At 37.5% G+C, this 19904-nt stretch overlaps 1 protein-coding gene and 2 non-coding genes across 3 annotated transcripts in view; 2 read left to right on the top strand and 1 right to left on the bottom strand.

The window, feature by feature from the left end:
• LOC134795377 (uncharacterized) overlaps positions 1-19904 on the bottom strand; it is a 51669-nt gene extending 31765 nt beyond the window's left edge. Inside the window, exon 1 of the mRNA XM_063767210.1 lies at positions 19073-19904. Coding sequence (XP_063623280.1) covers positions 19073-19248 — 176 coding nt within the window. The 5' untranslated portion in view covers positions 19249-19904. The remainder of the gene's footprint in view (positions 1-19072) is intronic.
• Trnae-uuc (transfer RNA glutamic acid (anticodon UUC)) lies at positions 18980-19051 on the top strand. The gene has a single exon. It is a non-coding gene; the product is annotated as a tRNA-Glu (tRNA).
• Trnan-guu (transfer RNA asparagine (anticodon GUU)) lies at positions 19820-19893 on the top strand. The gene has a single exon. It is a non-coding gene; the product is annotated as a tRNA-Asn (tRNA).

Below are 19904 nucleotides of genomic sequence, written 5' to 3'. Positions count from 1 at the left end.
TATAGGGGCCATTAAAGTTCGAAAGAAATGTCAATATCACTCCGTTTGCACTGCACACGGAGACGTAATTTAACTGCTAGCACAACTTGCGTTACGCATTAAAATATAGTTCACTGAACTCTGAAAATGTTCGAACTTCGAGACATAAGAATTAGTCCACACGAGCACTGCACGCGGGTCATGCGCAACTTGCGTTTTATTTTTAAAGAATCCCTGCTCAATGAACAGACACCGAAATATTCGGTATTTATTATTGCGTCCCGGCGAGCACCGCACCCCGGAAAAACGCTGGTGACAACTTCCCACACCAAAAAGTCACTACGCACACGCACTGCGTTTTTGTAGGTCCTCTATTTTGCAACTTGCAATTAAAATCTTGAGCACAGAGCACCTCACATCAGTTCAGCAAACTTGCGCACTGCACAATACCGACGATATGGAGTCGGCCGCTGATCTATCACGCACCGCATGTCCACGCACATTGTTCGTAGCTACAGTTATTAGCGCTAACGGCCCATCGAAGGACCATAAATATTTTAGGCACTAATGAAACATATTTTAAATATTAATAAAGAACTGTATTTCCACTCTTCTAACTACTACATCACACATATATTGTTCATAACCGTTAACGCTTGTGCTTAGATACGAGGTAAGCTCTATACTGACTTTCAAGTGACCTTTTGACAGATGTCATTACATATTTCATGTACCGTCTCGTACATGGGTGAACAATACGATTGCTTTTGGGCGTTCATAGTTTTTAAGAAGAAGAAAAACTGTGAGGGTATAATATTTAGTTGTGTTATGTAAGTTAGGGATGAAAATGTGTTGTACAAAAGCTATCCCATTTCAGCGCTTCTGCAGAATCAGAGATATTGCAATACTCCTTCATGTCTCTAATCCATAAGCGGGCTATTCACTTTCTCCTTCACTCGTAAGAGATAGAGAGAGACAGTGATATTGTGACAGTGTAATGAGACGAGAGTTACATGTGCGTGATGAAGTGAAAGGATTAGTGTCAGGTTGTTTCGAGGAATGTTTGTTATTGGAAATATGGGAACACCTACACTTAAGATGAATGAAAACATGTCGGTAGTACATAAACTTCTCAACATTTTCTCGCTCAACATTGCCCACCATGCCAAACATTCATCATCATCATCTCAGCCATAAGACGTCCACTGCTGAACATAGGGCCCTTTTGGGGGGTGTATGCCATAATCGCCACGCTTGGCAGGCGGGTTGGCGATCGCAGTCGAGTACACCGAATTTGAGGGACGCTGCTGCACGTCCACCGGTGGTCTTGGACGTAGTTTAAGGACATACCCGGGTCCTGGACGTAGTTTAAGGACATACCCGGGTCCAAACATTGCCTGGCTTGAACATTGCTTGGCTTTTGCTACTGTTTCATCTTAGTCCATTATTAGGAATTCATAGTTTTTTTTTTCAAGTCAATGTTTACTAAGGCGAGGGTGAGTAGCTAACGTGCCAATTGTTTACGCTTCGTAGCGAACGAAACGCAACTGTCTCTGTCGCACTAATATGGAAGAGTGATAGAGAGAGAAGACTACGCTACGCTACGGAGCGTAGGTATACGATTGGCTAGACAGGCACCCCGGAACATTACGATTCAAATGAAAATTTCCATGACAAGTGTAGGTAGGCTAATTTCGATTTTTCGGTGAAAAGAAGTGAAAAGACAAGACGAAACTAATGAACAAGTAAGTAACGCGAATGCTTCTGCTATGGAATGAACTTCTCTACCGGCCGAGGTATCCTCAATAAACGGATAATTTTAGAACTAATAAGCAATAATACCTAACCCCCTTATTCCTAAAAGCGCTACAAAGCTAAATTAGATAATCGTTTGTCTTTATCTGTCATTTTGACGTATGTATTTGTAAGAAAGGGATAAACCATAATTTAACTAAATCAGGCCCGTAAAGTTTTATGAATAAGGGCGTAAGACTTTATCGACATACGTTTCCAAACCCTCTAGGAGAACACTGGGACACACACTTAACAGTGGGACTGGGAAGTAAGCTAGTGATAATGTAGGTGTAAGAACAGTGGATAAATAATCAAATTGGTTCGCGTCAAAAACGATAATTAATGAAGCAGCTAGCGGCGCGAGTTACGCAAATTGATGGTAGCAAACACCGGCATAATTGTGCGCTTATCGAGTTGAGACTTGCGAGATTGATCGAGCCCTAGACGATGGAACAGTCACACTGAAACAGTAGTCAAAGTAAGTAGAAAAGTAGTAGAAGTCAGTGGCGGATTTGCTCTAGGCCCAGGCTTAGGGCGGCAAGATATTAGGGCGGCAAATTTTGACAAATAATTTTCTGATGTAAACAAGAAATAACTCAAAATGTAGTCAATATGATGGATGCGGGTCCATATTGGGTTGCATACAATACAAGTTTAGGTCATACCAGGTCATACCTTTGACACAGTACACTAAGAACAGTAGTGAATCTAAGGCCGCTCGGCAAGTTATTTGCCTACTCTTGCGTTGGCGCTTAGGGTTGTCACTTTTATTTTTAGTTAAATATTATTTGCGTATTATGAGTAGCACTACGTTTCTATTTATTATAATATAATGAAATGTTCTATCAATTCATAAATTAAGTATAAATAAAACGCTTTTTAAATATTTACATTAGGAAACGGCATTTATTAAAAAAAAAAAATCAGTACAGAAAAAAAATCCTCCGGTTTCTGCATGTTCGGAACGCTTTATTGTTAGCGGTTAAAGTAAAGTAAACGTATAACTTTAGTAAAAAGGTTTTAGGGAAGCATGGGCAAGTAGGTATTATGAAGAATGACAAGTCCGGGTTTGAGGAGTCGTTATTGAGACACTAAAATTTTTTTTTCTACTTGTCGACTGTAATTTTTGAATTAACATTTCTTATACCAAACTGCAAATGGGTATTTTTAATGTATGAGCTCCCAACTCAACTATAATATTCATTTCGATACAGTTTAGTCAACTATAATGAAATTGACCAATCACAGCTCGCCGCGGTCAAGAGGACGAAATAAAACCATAGCTCAAATTAATTATTAATTTTAGTTTGTATAGTAGAAACAATTGGTTCATAAGTCAGAAACGCGCATGTGACACCCTTAATATAGCAACATCCATAGACTACGAAAACCACTTAGTGTTGCTTATTAGTCTCCATAGGCTACGGTGGCAAAAATCGAGAAAACAACTGTCTAAAAATTTAATTTAGCGCGGAGCAAGTACCAGGGCCTCATGAGTTACGAGAAGGTGTCGTTGACTAACGCGCCGGGCGCGGCGGCCGAGGCGCGTACCAGTATGAAGGTATCGCGGTTGCTCGCGTATCTTACAATTAACTGTATACTTTTGGTTTGGTTCGTTTGTATGATTCTACTAGTTTAAAGTATTATTTTTGTTGATTCGTAGAAAAAGTATTGTATACAATAGTGATATAATCAAGCTTTTGAATCTCGTACCTTACTTATACTATTGTCTCTGTTCGAAGTCATGATCAAAAAAATTAAGGCCTACTGTCAGAGCAGACAAATGCGAGCGGGCGGGCAGCGTACTCGAATGCGCGCGATCACAGTCGCGGTACAGCCCACACTGCCGCCACCGTATTCCCCCGTATCTATATATATAAACGCGAGCGGCTTTGACGGTAGAAACAAATTAAATTATGCTCAAACAAAAGAGCGTAAAAAAATAACACTTTTGAATCGACAACATATATCCGCAAAATTCGTATTGTCGCGTATTTTGCATTTAAAAGTGAAAAAATTTCGACAAACAATACTAAAGGCTCAATTTGTTGGTTGACATTTGACAGCTATGCGTTGCGTTTAGAAACTGCAAACATGCTTACAAGTTAGGTTGGTCGTATTTTTTTTAATAAAAAGCAAGACGAATATTACTGTTTATTTGATGACTTTCCGGTATGTATAATGGTTATTATTTGCATTAAGTTTTGTTTCATATGGATATGTATACCGGTATAATTATTACATAAATTTGTTTTTAAGCCAGAACGTGCGATAGTCTGTTACGGCTTTTAAGACGATAGCAACACTGCCTAGACGTCAACGACGGCTGTTATTCGAAAATACTTTATCCGGTACTCCAGACGTGATAAAAACCTGTTAAATAGTGTATTGTGTGTGTTAACAATAAAAAATAGTCACCGAACATAGTGCAAAGTGCAAACGCCATCGTAACGTAACGAGATTTGAACTTCAAAGCGTTCCATGGGTGTATTGTGTTTAGTATAAACATCGGTCTCTCAGTTGTATTTTAATATTTCAGAATGATTCCAAATATTCTTACATGTCAAGGCACTACTGCAGCAGCTGTGATAAACTAATAAGTGAGCGAGATGAAAATGACGTTGTTCAAAGAAACTTTGAATTAAGTGCCAGCTGACTGTAACACACTCTAATTAAGTACATTGCCAGTGTGAAACAGTGCAAAAAGCTACAGTGTATTGTGGACATATTTAATAACTGTGCTTTAGACTATGAATCAAATTTGAGGTGTATCGGTGAATTGGAAAGTCAACTGCATAAAGCTAATAAGTTATCTCCGGAGTCAATGTAAGTTGAATATAAGATTAAATATAATAAGATATATAGATAGTATATATGTCGCAGTCAAAAGTGTGAACTGGTCAAAAGAACTTTTAACCGACAAAAACAGGCAAAACTGCTTTTGACTGAGCATGTTGGTCAAAAGTAGTTATACCTGAAAATCATTGGTTAATAGTAATTGTGTTGTGACTGTTACTATCAGTCAAAAGTACTCGCAGAGATAGGTAGGTTAGGGTTATTTTTTTGCTACGCCCAAAAAACTAAACTGTTCCCAGAGATAGGTAGGTTAGGGTTATTTTTTTTTTGCTACGCCCTAAAAACGAAACTGCTGCCAGAAATAGGTATGATTTTCAGGTAAAACTACTTTTGACCAACATGCTCAGTCAAAGCAGTTTTGCCTGTTTTTGTCGGTTAAAAGTTCTTTGGCCAGTTCACACTTTTGACTGCAACAGGTTGGGCTGGACATATGGCAAGGGAAGGTAAAGATAAGTGGGATAGAGTGGAAGCGGAATGGTATCCTAGAGATGGAAAAAGGAGAGAAGGGAGACCAATAATGAGGTGGTCGGATGACATAAAGAAGCATGCGGGACCTAATTGGATAGGGACGGCAAGGGATAGAGAGCTGTGGAGAGAGCTGGGGGAGGCCTATGCCAAGAAGGCAGACTGAAATAATTATTAAAAAGCAATGACATAAAAATTATTTAATAAAGTTACTAAGGAAAAAATATTGAAACTAATTGATATAAATGAAATGTGAATTTATTTAGAATAGAATAGAATATGTTTATTGCTCACATATTGATCTTACTCTACAAGTACAATAAGGTTACAACATGTTACCCTACAAGGGCATTGCAAATACACGTGCATATAAAATATGTATACACATAAGAATGGTACACTATAATTTATCTATTTCTACGCCTATTAAATATAACAAAATTATTATTTTATTATCTTTGAATTATACTTATTTTCATTGAAAAACTCTTGCAGGGAGTAAAAACTGTGATCTATTAGGTAGGTTTTTAGCTTAGTAACAAATTTTGTGTATGTTTGCTCGTTAGTTATTTCTTTTGGAAGGTAATTATAAATTCTTATAGTCATTACGTGAGGGCTCTTGTTACTAATTTGTAAGTTACTTGATGGTATGGCTATTTTATCTTTATTTCTTATATTTATGGCACATGTGTGGCGGTCTGTTGCTTTTGTATATAAACTTGGATTCTTGCGGACAAATTTACTGGCTTCTAGAATATATAGACACGGTAAAGTTAAAATTTTTAAGTTTTTAAAGTGAGGTCTACAGGTTTCAAGGTTTTTAATATTTGTAAGAATTCTTATGCACCTTTTTTGCAGTATGAATAGTTGTAGTATGTCTGTGCTATTGCCCCACAAAATGATTCCATATTGGAGGCAGGTTTGGGTAAATGCATAGTATGCAGCAACGGCCGTTTTAAAATCTGTGCTTTTTTTAATATTTCTTAAGACATAGGTAAATCGAGAAAGTTTTGTACTAATTTTGTCAATATGAGATTTCCAATTGATATTTTCGTCGATATTTATACCAAGAAGACTGCAATTACTAATTTGTTGGAAAGTATTATTCAGGTATGTGTAATTTATATCTATTGGGGATCTTTGATGGGGTCTAAACTGTATAAGGTTGGTTTTTTTAAGATTTAATAGTAAATTATGGTCATCAAACCACTTAACAATTACGTTTAGGATACAGAGCCTCTACCATCAGTTTTAACATTGACATAACGCTCACGTCTACGTAATTTACTTTCTGTACATCTCGCTTCCACTATTGCTCGCATATGCGAGTACGAGCGAGATGCATAGAAAGTAAGTTACGTAAACGTGAGCGTTATGTCAATGTCAAAACTGGTGGTAGCCGTACTGTTCATTTTTTGGTTTACTTCCTCATTATTTTGACTTGAGAATACTATGGAAATATCATCGGCATATAAAAAACATTTGATATTGATGGAGTTTATTATCTTTGGCAGGTCGTTAATGTAAATCAAAAATAGGATACAACCTAGGACACTACCTTGCGGAATGGAGCATGTTATTTGTTTAGTTTCTGAATATATTTTCTCAACGGTTTTCCTTTTAATATCATAATGTTCTACTTCAACTAATTGGATTCTGTTCTTCAGATAGGACTTGAACCAGTTGTGGGCATCTCCACGTATCCCTATTCCGTATAATTTATTTAGTAAAATGTCGTGTTTGACACGATCATACGCTTTACTCATATCAAGCATTAGTCCAAAAGCAGAATGCTTACTGTCTATTATATTTATGACTTCCTGAATGAATTTGTAAACAGTGAGTACTGTACCTCTCTGCTTTCTAAAACCAAATTGGCTATCATCAAATATGCTATATTTTTCACAAAAGTCTGATAAGCGTTTCACCATAATAGATTCAAAGATTTTAGAGAAAGTTGGCAACATTGCAATGGGGCGATATTGGTCTGGGTCGGTTGGGTTTTTTTATAATTTATTTAGTAAAATGTCGTGTTTGACACGATCATACGCTTTACTCATATCAAGCATTAGTCCAAAAGCAGAATGCTTACTGTCTATTATATTTATGACTTCCTGAATGAATTTGTAAACAGTGAGTACTGTACCTCTCTGCTTTCTAAAACCAAATTGGCTATCATCAAATATGCTATATTTTTCACAAAAGTCTGATAAGCGTTTCACCATAATAGATTCAAAGATTTTAGAGAAAGTTGGCAACATTGCAATGGGGCGATATTGGTCTGGGTCGGTTGGGTTTTTTTATAATTTATTTAGTAAAATGTCGTGTTTGACACGATCATACGCTTTACTCATATCAAGCATTAGTCCAAAAGCAGAATGCTTACTGTCTATTATATTTATGACTTCCTGAATGAATTTGTAAACAGTGAGTACTGTACCTCTCTGCTTTCTAAAACCAAATTGGCTATCATCAAATATGCTATATTTTTCACAAAAGTCTGATAAGCGTTTCACCATAATAGATTCAAAGATTTTAGAGAAAGTTGGCAACATTGCAATGGGGCGATATTGGTCTGGGTCGGTTGGGTTTTTTTATAATTTATTTAGTAAAATGTCGTGTTTGACACGATCATACGCTTTACTCATATCAAGCATTAGTCCAAAAGCAGAATGCTTACTGTCTATTATATTTATGACTTCCTGAATGAATTTGTAAACAGTGAGTACTGTACCTCTCTGCTTTCTAAAACCAAATTGGCTATCATCAAATATGCTATATTTTTCACAAAAGTCTGATAAGCGTTTCACCATAATAGATTCAAAGATTTTAGAAAAAGTTGGCAACATTGCAATGGGGCGATATTGGTCTGGGTCGGTTGGCTGTATCTCAAGATCTCATGAACCGTGATAACTAGATTAACTAGACAGTTTCAATTTTCACAAATGATGTATTTCTGTTGCCGCTATAACAACAAATACTAAAAACAAATTAAAGAAATATTTAAGCGGGGCCAATGCAATGCTAGGCTGGATATGACTGATGAAATGAGTAAATTTTTATTAATATGTTTTAATATGACATGTTGGTGGCAAACAAGCATACAAGGCTGTTAATGCCGATGGTAAGTGGGAGTTTAGACTAGACCTCTGCTTCTCCAAGGGACTCACATTGCTGACCGAGTAAATTTTTATTAATATGTTTTAATATGACATGTTGGTGGCAAACAAGCATACAAGGCTGTTAATGCCAATGGTAAGTGGGAGTTTAGACTAGACCTCTGCTTCTCCAAGGGACTCACATTGCTGACCGAGTAAATTTTTATTAATATGTTTTAATATGACATGTTGGTGGCAAACAAGCATACAAGGCTGTTAATGCCGATGGTAAGTGGGAGTTTAGACTAGACCTCTGCTTCTCCAAGGGACTCACATTGCTGACCGAGTAAATTTTTATTAATATGTTTTAACATGGCATGTTGGTGGCAAACAAGCATACAACTCATACAAGGCTGTTAATGCCGATGGTAAGTGGGAGTTTAGACTAGACCTCTGATTCTCCAAGGGACTCACATTGTTGACCGAGTAAATTTTTATTAATATGTTTTAATATGACATGTTGGTGGCAAACAAGAATACAAGGCTGTTAATGCCGATGGTAAGTGGGAGTTTAGATTAGACCTCTGCTTCTCCAAGGGACTCACATTGTTGACCGAGTAAATTTTTATTAATATGTTTTAATATGACATGTTGGTGGCAAACAAGAATACAAGGCTGTTAATGCCGATGGTAAGTGGGGGTTTAGACTAGACCTCTGCTTCTCCAAGGGACTCACATTGCTGACCGGTTACAAATCTATTACACTCATACTAGGGTTCCGTACCTGAAGGGTAACTAAAAAACGGGAACCTATTAGCGATTCCGACTCGCACTTGGCCGGTTTATCTTAGTAGGTATATGACATTTATTTCAGTTTTACTTCATTGTCCGTCTGTCTGTCTGTCTGTCTGTCTGTCACCAGGCTGTATCTCATGAACCGTGATAGGCCTAGGCAGTTGAAATTTTCACAGATGATGTATTTCTGTTACCGCTATAACAACAAATACTAAAAAGTATGGAACCCTTCGTGCGCGAGCACTTGCCCGGTTTGACATTTCAGGCTCCGTCACACAGGCGCGTTTCGCGTGCAGCGCGTGAGCGGGGCGCGCCGCTTTTTCATATAAAACGCTCAGGCCCGGCTCTGAAATCGCGCCGGTGTGACGGAACCTTTATTTCAGTTTACTCCACTGTCCCTCTGTCACCAGGCTGTATCTCATGAACCGATAGCTAGACAGTTGAAATTTTCACACATGATGTATTTCTGTTGCCGCTATAACAACAAATATTAAAAAGTGTTCCGTTCTTGATGGGTGAGTCCGACTCGCACTTATTCAGTTTTTTTTTTGTAAACGAATTTAATATTAACGGATAGGCATTAATATTAAAGAATGAAATAGTAGTGATAATTTCCATACTTATACTTTAGTGCCATGAAGGGTAGGTACAAAAGGGTTCCCTCTTTTGAGATTGGAAAGTGGGCTAGGTTATAAATGCGGCCTTCACAGAACCGATCTGCGACCAGAAAAGTGGGTCAGGTTAGAACTGTGATCCTTACAGAACCGAACTGCTACCAGAAAAGCGGATTAGGTTTTTTTAATTACATATTTGTTTTTATATATAATTATCGGAATAGTAAATTTTTCGAGTTATGATTGTATGTTACGGATTTAAAGTTTTCTGAGATGAGATAGGTTTGTAACCGCCTTGATGAAGGTATGAAGTCTAAAAGTAAATAATTACTTAATTCAAAATGAGTATTACCTATTACTATTATTTATTTTACCCGAGCGAAGCCGGGTTTTCATCTAGTATTATGCTAATGTGTGCGTGGCAGCGCGTGCGTACAGGGCGCCCGGCGCGCACGCACACATTCAAGCCGGCAGCGGCTCATTTCTATGAAGATTCACTACTGTTCTTGTACTGTGCCTTTGATGCGCATAACAACTTGTGTCATAATCATCATTGCGCATACAAATGAAAAGTCATATTATATTGTGTCATACATTTTTAGCCATAATATTTGATGACATACTCAGCAGTTGTCATGCATTTTTTGTGCATATAGGTTTTGATTATAATGAATCAAATGTCATACCAGCTAAAAGCATATTTATCGATATTTATAAAGTTTTTACGTATAACGTTTTGTAGCATAATAATTTTCAACCATAATGGTTTACATAAATAATTTAAGAAACTAATTTTAGCCTCTCAACAACTCCTCGAAAAAAACCTTTTCCCTAATCTCCGTCCAAACATCTCTCCTCTCTAAACGGGCTCCTATTTCTGCGTAGTTTGCCCTTCGGGCATCTAAAGCAACCTAACGAACCTAACCTACCTATTATGATTAGTTTCTTTTATGACCACTAAATATATGACTTAATTTCTTATGTCTATATTAATACAATGCACTGCAATACTTCGAACGAAAAACAATTATGGATATCAAGCAGATGACTTAAAATTTTATGCGAATTAAATTAATGACTACAACAATTATGACAACTAATTTATGACAAAAACCCAGTTATGCTCAGGAATAATTCTGACTAAAGATTTTTATGTCTTACAATTTTATACATAAAGTGTTATGACAATTAAAAATATGACAAAAGCTGTTATGCGACCAGAGGGAGTCCCGATGGATGCTGACTGCTGAGAAAGGGGCGGCTACAGGGCCTGGGGCCTAGGGCGGCAAAGACTGCAAATCCGCCACTGGTAGAAGTAGTTAGGAATGAAAGGAAGATGGATCTCGCCGTAGCCCACTTTCGTTTTTAAAAAAAAAACATCTTTTAGTCGGATCCTAACGATTTCACATGCTGAACTAACATGAACTAACGATGAACTAACGACTACATATCGATTCCAATTGATTGGAACCATAAATACAGTTTTGGAGCGGAAGACGGTGTTGGCGCTCCCCTACTTTAAAAAAAAATTCGTACACAGGTTATGCGTCGGATCCTAACGATTTGATATACTGAACTAACGTGAACTAACGATGAACTAACGATATAGATATGCCATTTGCGGGCACTCGATATGGGGCGGTCAACTTCACGTGAAGTTGACCTCCCCACTTTCGTTTTTAAAAAAAAAACATCTTTTAGTCGGATCCTAACGATTTAAAATACTGAACTAACGTGAACTAACGATGAACTAACGATTCTAATTGAAAGAATCCATAAAATCGGTTTTGGGGCGGTAGCGTGAAGTTGACCGCCCCACTTATGTTATTTTTTTTAAATACGTAATGTAGTCGGATCCTAACGATTTCACATGCTGAACTAACATGAACTAACGATGAACTAACGACTACATATCGATTCCAATTGATTGGAACCATAAATACAGTTTTGGAGCGGAAAGCGATGTTGGCGCTCCCCTACTTTAAAAAAAATTCGTACACAAGTTATGCGTCGGATCCTAACGATTTGATATACTGAACTAACGTGAACTAACGATGAACTAACGATATAGATATGCCATTTGCGGGCACTCGATATGGGGCGGTCAACTTCACGTGAAGTTGACCTCCCCACTTTCGTTTTTAAAAAAAAAACATCTTTTAGTCGGATCCTAACGATTTAAAATACTGAACTAACGTGAACTAACGATGAACTAACGATTCTAATTGAAAGAATCCATAAAATCGGTTTTAAGGCGGTAGCGTGAAGTTGACCGCCCCACTTATGTTATTTTTTTTAAATACGTAATGTAGTCGGATCCTAACGATTTCACATGCTGAACTAACATGAACTAACGATGAACTAACGACTACATATCGATTCCAATTGATTGGAACCATAAATACAATTTTGGAGCGGAAGACGGTGTTGGCGCTCCCCTACTTTAAAAAAAAATTCGTACACAAGTTATGCGTCGGATCCTAACGATTTGATATACTGAACTAACGTGAACTAACGATGAACTAACGATATAGATATGCCATTTGCGGGCACTCGATATGGGGCGGTCAACTTCACGTGAAGTTGACCTCCCCACTTTCGTTTTTAAAAAAAAAACATCTTTTAGTCGGATCCTAACGATTTAAAATACTGAACTAACGTGAACTAACGATGAACTAACGATTCTAATTGAAAGAATCCATAAAATCGGTTTTGGGGCGGTAGCGTGAAGTTGACCGCCCCACTTATGTTATTTTTTTTAAATACGTAATGTAGTCGGATCCTAACGATTTCACATGCTGAACTAACATGAACTAACGATGAACTAACGACTACATATCGATTCCAATTGATTGGAACCATAAATACAGTTTTGGAGCGGAAGACGGTGTTGGCGCTCCCCTACTTTAAAAAAAAATTCGTACACAGGTTATGCGTCGGATCCTAACGATTTGATATACTGAACTAACGTGAACTAACGATGAACTAACGATATAGATATGCCATTTGCGGGCACTCGATATGGGGCGGTCAACTTCACGTGAAGTTGACCTCCCCACTTTCGTTTTTAAAAAAAAAACATCTTTTAGTCGGATCCTAACGATTTAAAATACTGAACTAACGTGAACTAACGATGAACTAACGATTCTAATTGAAAGAATCCATAAAATCGGTTTTGGGGCGGTAGCGTGAAGTTGACCGCCCCACTTATGTTATTTTTTTTAAATACGTAATGTAGTCGGATCCTAACGATTTCACATGCTGAACTAACATGAACTAACGATGAACTAACGACTACATATCGATTCCAATTGATTGGAACCATAAATACAGTTTTGGAGCGGAAGACGGTGTTGGCGCTCCCCTACTTTAAAAAAAAATTCGTACACAGGTTATGCGTCGGATCCTAACGATTTGATATACTGAACTAACGTGAACTAACGATGAACTAACGATATAGATATGCCATTTGCGGGCACTCGATATGGGGAGGTCAACTTCACGTGAAGTTGACCTCCCCACTTTCGTTTTTAAAAAAAAAACATCTTTTAGTCGGATCCTAACGATTTAAAATACTGAACTAACGTGAACTAACGATGAACTAACGATTCTAATTGAAAGAATCCATAAAATCGGTTTTGGGGCGGTAGCGTGAAGTTGACCGCCCCACTTATGTTATTTTTTTTAAATACGTAATGTAGTCGGATCCTAACGATTTCACATGCTGAACTAACATGAACTAACGATGAACTAACGACTACATATCGATTCCAATTGATTGGAACCATAAATACAGTTTTGGAGCGGAAAGCGATGTTGGCGCTCCCCTACTTTAAAAAAAAATCGTACACAAGTTATGCGTCGGATCCTAACGATTTGATATACTGAACTAACGTGAACTAACGATGAACTAACGATATAGATATGCCATTTGCGGGCACTCGATATGGGGCGGTCAACTTCACGTGAAGTTGACCTCCCCACTTTCGTTTTAAAAAAAAAAACATCTTTTAGTCGGATCCTAACGATTTAAAATACTGAACTAACGTGAACTAACGATGAACTAACGATTCTAATTGAAAGAATCCATAAAATCGGTTTTGGGGCGGTAGCGTGAAGTTGACCGCCCCACTTATGTTATTTTTTTTAAATACGTAATGTAGTCGGATCCTAACGATTTCACATGCTGAACTAACATGAACTAACGATGAACTAACGACTACATATCGATTCCAATTGATTGGAACCATAAATACAATTTTGGAGCGGAAGACGGTGTTGGCGCTCCCCTACTTTAAAAAAAAATTCGTACACAAGTTATGCGTCGGATCCTAACGATTTGATATACTGAACTAACGTGAACTAACGATGAACTAACGATATAGATATGCCATTTGCGGGCACTCGATATGGGGCGGTCAACTTCACGTGAAGTTGACCTCCCCACTTTCGTTTTTAAAAAAAAAAACATCTTTTAGTCGGATCCTAACGATTTAAAATACTGAACTAACGTGAACTAACGATGAACTAACGATTCTAATTGAAAGAATCCATAAAATCGGTTTTGGGGCGGTAGCGTGAAGTTGACCGCCCCACTTATGTTATTTTTTTTAAATACGTATTGTAGTCGGATCCTAACGATTTCACATGCTGAACTAACATGAACTAACGATGAACTAACGACTACATATCGATTCCAATTGATTGGAACCATAAATACAGTTTTGGAGCGGAAGACGGTGTTGGCGCTCCCCTACTTTAAAAAAAAATTCGTACACAGGTTATGCGTCGGATCCTAACGATTTGATATACTGAACTAACGTGAACTAACGATGAACTAACGATATAGATATGCCATTTGCGGGCACTCGATATGGGGCGGTCAACTTCACGTGAAGTTGACCGCCCCACAAAATTGAAAAAAAAAAATACTTAGAATCGGATCCTAACGATTTAATATACTGAACTAACGTGAACTAACGATTATCTATCGATTCTAATTGATAAAAACCATAAAATCGATTTTGGGGCGGTAGCGTGAAGTTGACCTCCCCACTTTTGTTTTTTAAAAAAATCGATGTTGTAGTCGGATCCTAACGATTTAATATACTGAACTAACGTGAACTAACGATGAACTAACGATATAGATATGCCATTTGCGGGCACTCGATATGGGGCGGTCAACTTCACGATCATCCGTAGCCCGGCCCGGTACGAAACTTTCGCCTCCCTGCGCTACGTAGCGACATTCTCTATTAAAGTGTCTGTCCATCCAATTCCATATACAATGTGATGTGAGCGTTTATGGCGTGCATTAGAGACCAAGGCCTTAGGCACTAAGACAGTACGCTGCGTAGCCTGCGTATCGTCGTTGTCGGAATGTACGCAAAGTAAGTAAGGCATTAAGGAAGTTCGGAAATAAAGGCTGAAGAACTTTTGACTATGGTGGAGAATTTAGACGAATCGACATAGATATCTAACTACGTACTTTCGTTAATAATGCCAAGGTTGCCAACTACCCACACTGCAGGTAATGGTAAACCCTTAATTTTATTGTGTATGTCAACTTTCATACTGTTTTCAAAGGACTGCGCACCGAAACTCGGATTGGAGTTTTAATATTAATCATCCGGGAGTTCCGGAGTGCAGCTGTGCCCGGTAATGTTCCGTCCGGAATGTGCAGGTACGCATGCTGCCCGTCCGGGGAAACCTAGGGGGAGGTACTTAGTAACCAAAAGTGTGTGCCACCTGGGATATTTATACCTGAGCTAATAGCCATCAAATCACAACTAGTGTAGGACTACCTACTGTTTTAAAATAACTGCATACCGAACTCGGTTCAGGATAAACTGTGAGGACTGAAGTGAGCAAACGAGGCAACAAAGTAACAGTTCAATGGATAAAGGGGCATAAGTGGATCAAGAGGAAACGATGCAGCTGATGAACTGGCCAGGAAAGGTTCAGAAACACCGGCATAGGACCCGAGCCAATAATACCCCAATATATCAAGTCCCCTCCCAAGAAGAGGTAACAACAAAACACATTCTCCTAGGCTGCAAACAGATAGAAGTATACAGGAGCAAATACCTAGGGACTGAGGTGCACACTAAAAGAGGCAGTTAGCACCCTGACACATTGCTAGATTTGCTAGGCTTCATGGAGGAGCTGGGGTGGTTAGAGTAGCGCTACCTCGTCTCACGCAAAATTGCCACAATGGTTGTCGATTTGCGGAAAATGCCCATCAGAAGCACTAAATAACTGTGAGGACAGTAGCCAAGATACGTGCTACTCTTCCAATGTGCGAGCCTTTGAATATTTATATCCAATACGTCGAATTTGAATACTAGTACCAAAAAGAATAGATAGTATAGAGGGGTCCTGTCATTGTAAATTTTGTAGTCACTGTAAATTTACTGCCATCTATCGACACACGACTAAAACTCAAAATGAAAACGTATAAAGTTATCAAAACATGTATATATATGGATAAATAATTTTATTATTTTTATATCATTTTGATCCATGTTCATTCACTGATATCTATGTGTTAAAATTGTTAAAACGGTGTCGTCACGCCATCTAGCCGAGGATAGGCTAAAGGTGTGTGCGCGCCATCTATTCGAGAATGACTTTTGCTTCAATTCCGAGGCACGTTTTTTCCTTAGACTTTATTCGTCTTATACGAAGTTACATATGTCTTTGCTAGTACTCATATCCAAAACAAACTACAAAAGTTTCGTCAAAAGTGCACAAAGAGCATCCGAAACAAACTTTTTCCAATATTTCACAAAGTAACATATTCAGCCACAGGTAGTAAAATCCTCCGTACGAATAAATACTTTTCGGTACGGAACCCTAAAAATGGTAGATCTATAATAATATAACCCTATAAATTGTATATCATATTCCGGTTAGAATCGCAAGAGCTATCTTTCGTTCTTTTATTTTATTTACTAGCCAGCTTATTTTACGAAAGTAAAAGGGATGCTGTTTAGCAAAAATGTGTCAACCCACATTCATCTGCAAAATTAATGTGGGTTGACACATTATTGCTTAATAACAGCATCCTTAAGAACCTCACAGACTAAGAGCAAAGCCCACGCCCTCTGACAAAACTCTCAACAGCCATACGTTAACTTCAACACAAAACTTGTTTACATCTCGAAACTTCCATGTACCTAATAGAGAAACTAATAAAAAGTATGATGTCTGTGAAAAAGTCAGCCCGTATATCAACTCCAATGGAACTCTGAAAGAATGGAGTTATTTTTCCAATTTGGTTTTAACAAATAGATTCAGGCCAAGTTTCCGAATAACTTGAAGCATAATACCCCAAAAAGATGTAAGTGTCCTTGTCATCCAAGGAGACTTTAGTTTATTTGGCGTTTACGCCTTTGTTGCCAATTCTTCTATACAGATACGATATGAGGCGACGTAAGCGCCTGCGGCACTAAAGTAGCCTTTTCTGTTTTGCGCCATTTTGGATCAGTTTGTTGTAGTTGCGCCAGGCCGGACCATATGTTTCACATTTGCATGTAAATTGAAGCTTTTTTCCAAACTTGACCGACTGTGGCGCTGTTGTAGAAATTATAAGGTCGTAAGTGACAGTGGATTTATTTTGTTTATATTGTCTTATAGAGTTATGAATGCAGGATCTGGATAAGATAGGTTAATGTTTTCATATTGTTTAATGAATAGGTATAGAATAAGAGGTGTAGACCTCTTTATACATACATACATATAATCACGCCTATTTCCCGGAGGGGTAAGCAGAGACCTCTCCTCACCTCTTTATAACTTCTTTTTTATGCCACTCTCCCTACGGAATTAATCAGAAACCTGAGATATTACTAAATAATAAAAAAAAAATGAGGATTAAATACATATTTTTGCATACCATAATAAAAATATATCACTAACCAATTAAAAAAATTATTAGCACCATTTAGCACTCACTAATATTAGTCATTTTGCCATCTAGTGGCGAATAGCGAAACTTAGTTTCCAACTTACACGCAAAGATGGCGCTAGAGGATATGAAACAGCAATCACTATTGTAGATTGTTCTTGCAGTCTTGCAACAGAAGTATGCAAAAGCCGTAATGAATATTAAAACAGTTTACTCTTTAGCACATTAGGTAACTTCAGCTTCATCGAGCAAATTACGGTGTCTTCATGGCTCGGTCCGCATTTACATTTGAAACAGAGTAGGTAATGTGAATTGAAAGCCGTGCTCTATATAGATAGAGCACTCATTACGGACATGTCTGTTCTTTTAGGTTTTTATTATATAGGTAAGTTTCTTTTATTTTAGTATTAATTTTAATCGGTTTGTAGTTTTAGTTTATTTTAATAAGTTAGTTTATATTTAATATTTTTTTAAACTTTATTAAAATTGTAGTCCACCAATTTGTACCTTCAAATAATATAGAAAAAAAAACCTTACCTATTAAGAACAAATTTTTGTTAATATTAGTTTTATATATTTAATTTTCTTTCTATTTTTTGTTATTTTCAAGAAATATTCGTTTTAGTTTTAAGCCACAGTTATTGTTTTTATATAAATTCTGCTGCCACCTAGGGAGAGCGGTGTCTCTTGACACAAGTGTCATGTACGCTTAAAAAGAAGCACCAGCGCAGTTACAATTACGTTTGTTTGTGCGAACCCAATAAATATTTTTATTATTATTATTTATTTATTAATATGTTATTTAAGCCCCTTTGTCTGTTCTTTATTATTAGTAAGTCGAGTTGTTAATCATTAGTAAGGTAATTCGTTAAAATGGAGACAAGGAAAATACCTAGTGAGTGAGTGCTAAACTAAAAATAGTTACGTTGATACTATTAACTATCAATTTGATATTTTATCAATAATTATGTAAATACAGAAAAGATAATAAGTTTCTATCAAAATTTTAATTTTTAACACCTAGGTACTTATTTGTAACTGTCTAACTGTGCTTGGTATCGGTTTATTGTATAGTACGAGTAAAGTTTCAAAATGATAAAGCTATTAGAAGTATGTAGGTTAAATTGACTTGCAAGATTTTATTACATTACCAATTAACTTAAGTGAAGTTGTTTTTGTATTAATAAAAAAAACCGGACAAGTGCGAGTCGGATTCGCCCACCGAGGGTTCCGTACTTTTTAGTATTTGTTGTTATAGCGGCAACAGAAATACATCATCTGTGAAAATTTCAACTCTCTAGCTATCACGGTTCGTGAGACACAGCCTGGTGACAGACGGACGGACGGACAGCGGAGTCTTAGTAATAGGGTCCCGTTTTACCCTTTGGGTACGGAACCCTAAAAATTAGTCATATCTATATTAAACTAAGTCTTATAAACAGTTACTTAATTTCGCCTTGCCAGTCATCTCCCGTATGGTCTAGTGGCTAGGATACCTGGCTTTCACCCAGGAGGCTCGGGTTCGATTCCCGGTACGGGAATAACTTTTTGCATTTTTTTACCTGGCTACTAGAATAATCCGATGAGCATAGACTTTCTCCTCCGACGTTCCCAAGATGAAAACGATGTCTGCAGAATCTTGGTCTTCGGAGAGTCGCTGAAGATCCCTTAGGAGACCTGGCAAGCCGGCCCTTTCCACCGACGCGGCACAACAAGTCCCCGGGACTCGATTAGCCATTTACACTTAAAAACACGAAACAACACTTAAACACTTTGTTATCACTTTAATGTTTATTAGACGACTTGTTTAGATTACACGATAATTTAAATACCAACGAAAGAAATAATGTACACTAAGTTTTTACAACCAAAACAAACGCGAGAACAACTTTATGACACAAAAACACTCTTTTAACCTCAAGGTCTTTGCTATTTAAACACAAAACATCACCAAGACACTTGTTTAATTCATTATTTCAACAATTAAACAAACAAAACCGATGTATTTACTAAATACGCTTTCGAATAAACTTAACTTGTCAACATAACCTCAAACGGGCGTTGAATCGAGTCATAATAAACACTGTTGAGCACTATAGCTTTCCAACAACATTAATTTCGTCGCAATTTTGTATGAAGAATCTTGAACACAGAGTCTTTTGTGTGATCTTTATCGAATAGAAGTGAAGGGGCCATGAAAGCTCCAAACAGGTTTCTCAGGTAAGCGATTTAATGATATTGTTGTCTCAGTCATACGTTGTTCTATTGCATTGGGCTTGTAGTTAGGTATTTCGCCTACGCAGTCATCTGCCTCCGTGGCGCAATTGGTTAGCGCGTTCGGCTGTTAACCGAAAGGTTGGTGGTTCAAGCCCACCCGGGGGCGTTGCTTTTTGG

This window comes from Cydia splendana, chromosome 12, assembly GCF_910591565.1.
Source record: "Cydia splendana chromosome 12, ilCydSple1.2, whole genome shotgun sequence".
In the NCBI taxonomy this organism is placed as follows: domain Eukaryota; kingdom Metazoa; phylum Arthropoda; class Insecta; order Lepidoptera; family Tortricidae; genus Cydia; species Cydia splendana.
The sequence above is the reverse complement of the archived record's forward strand: the minus strand, read 5'-3'. Positions and strand labels throughout refer to the sequence as shown.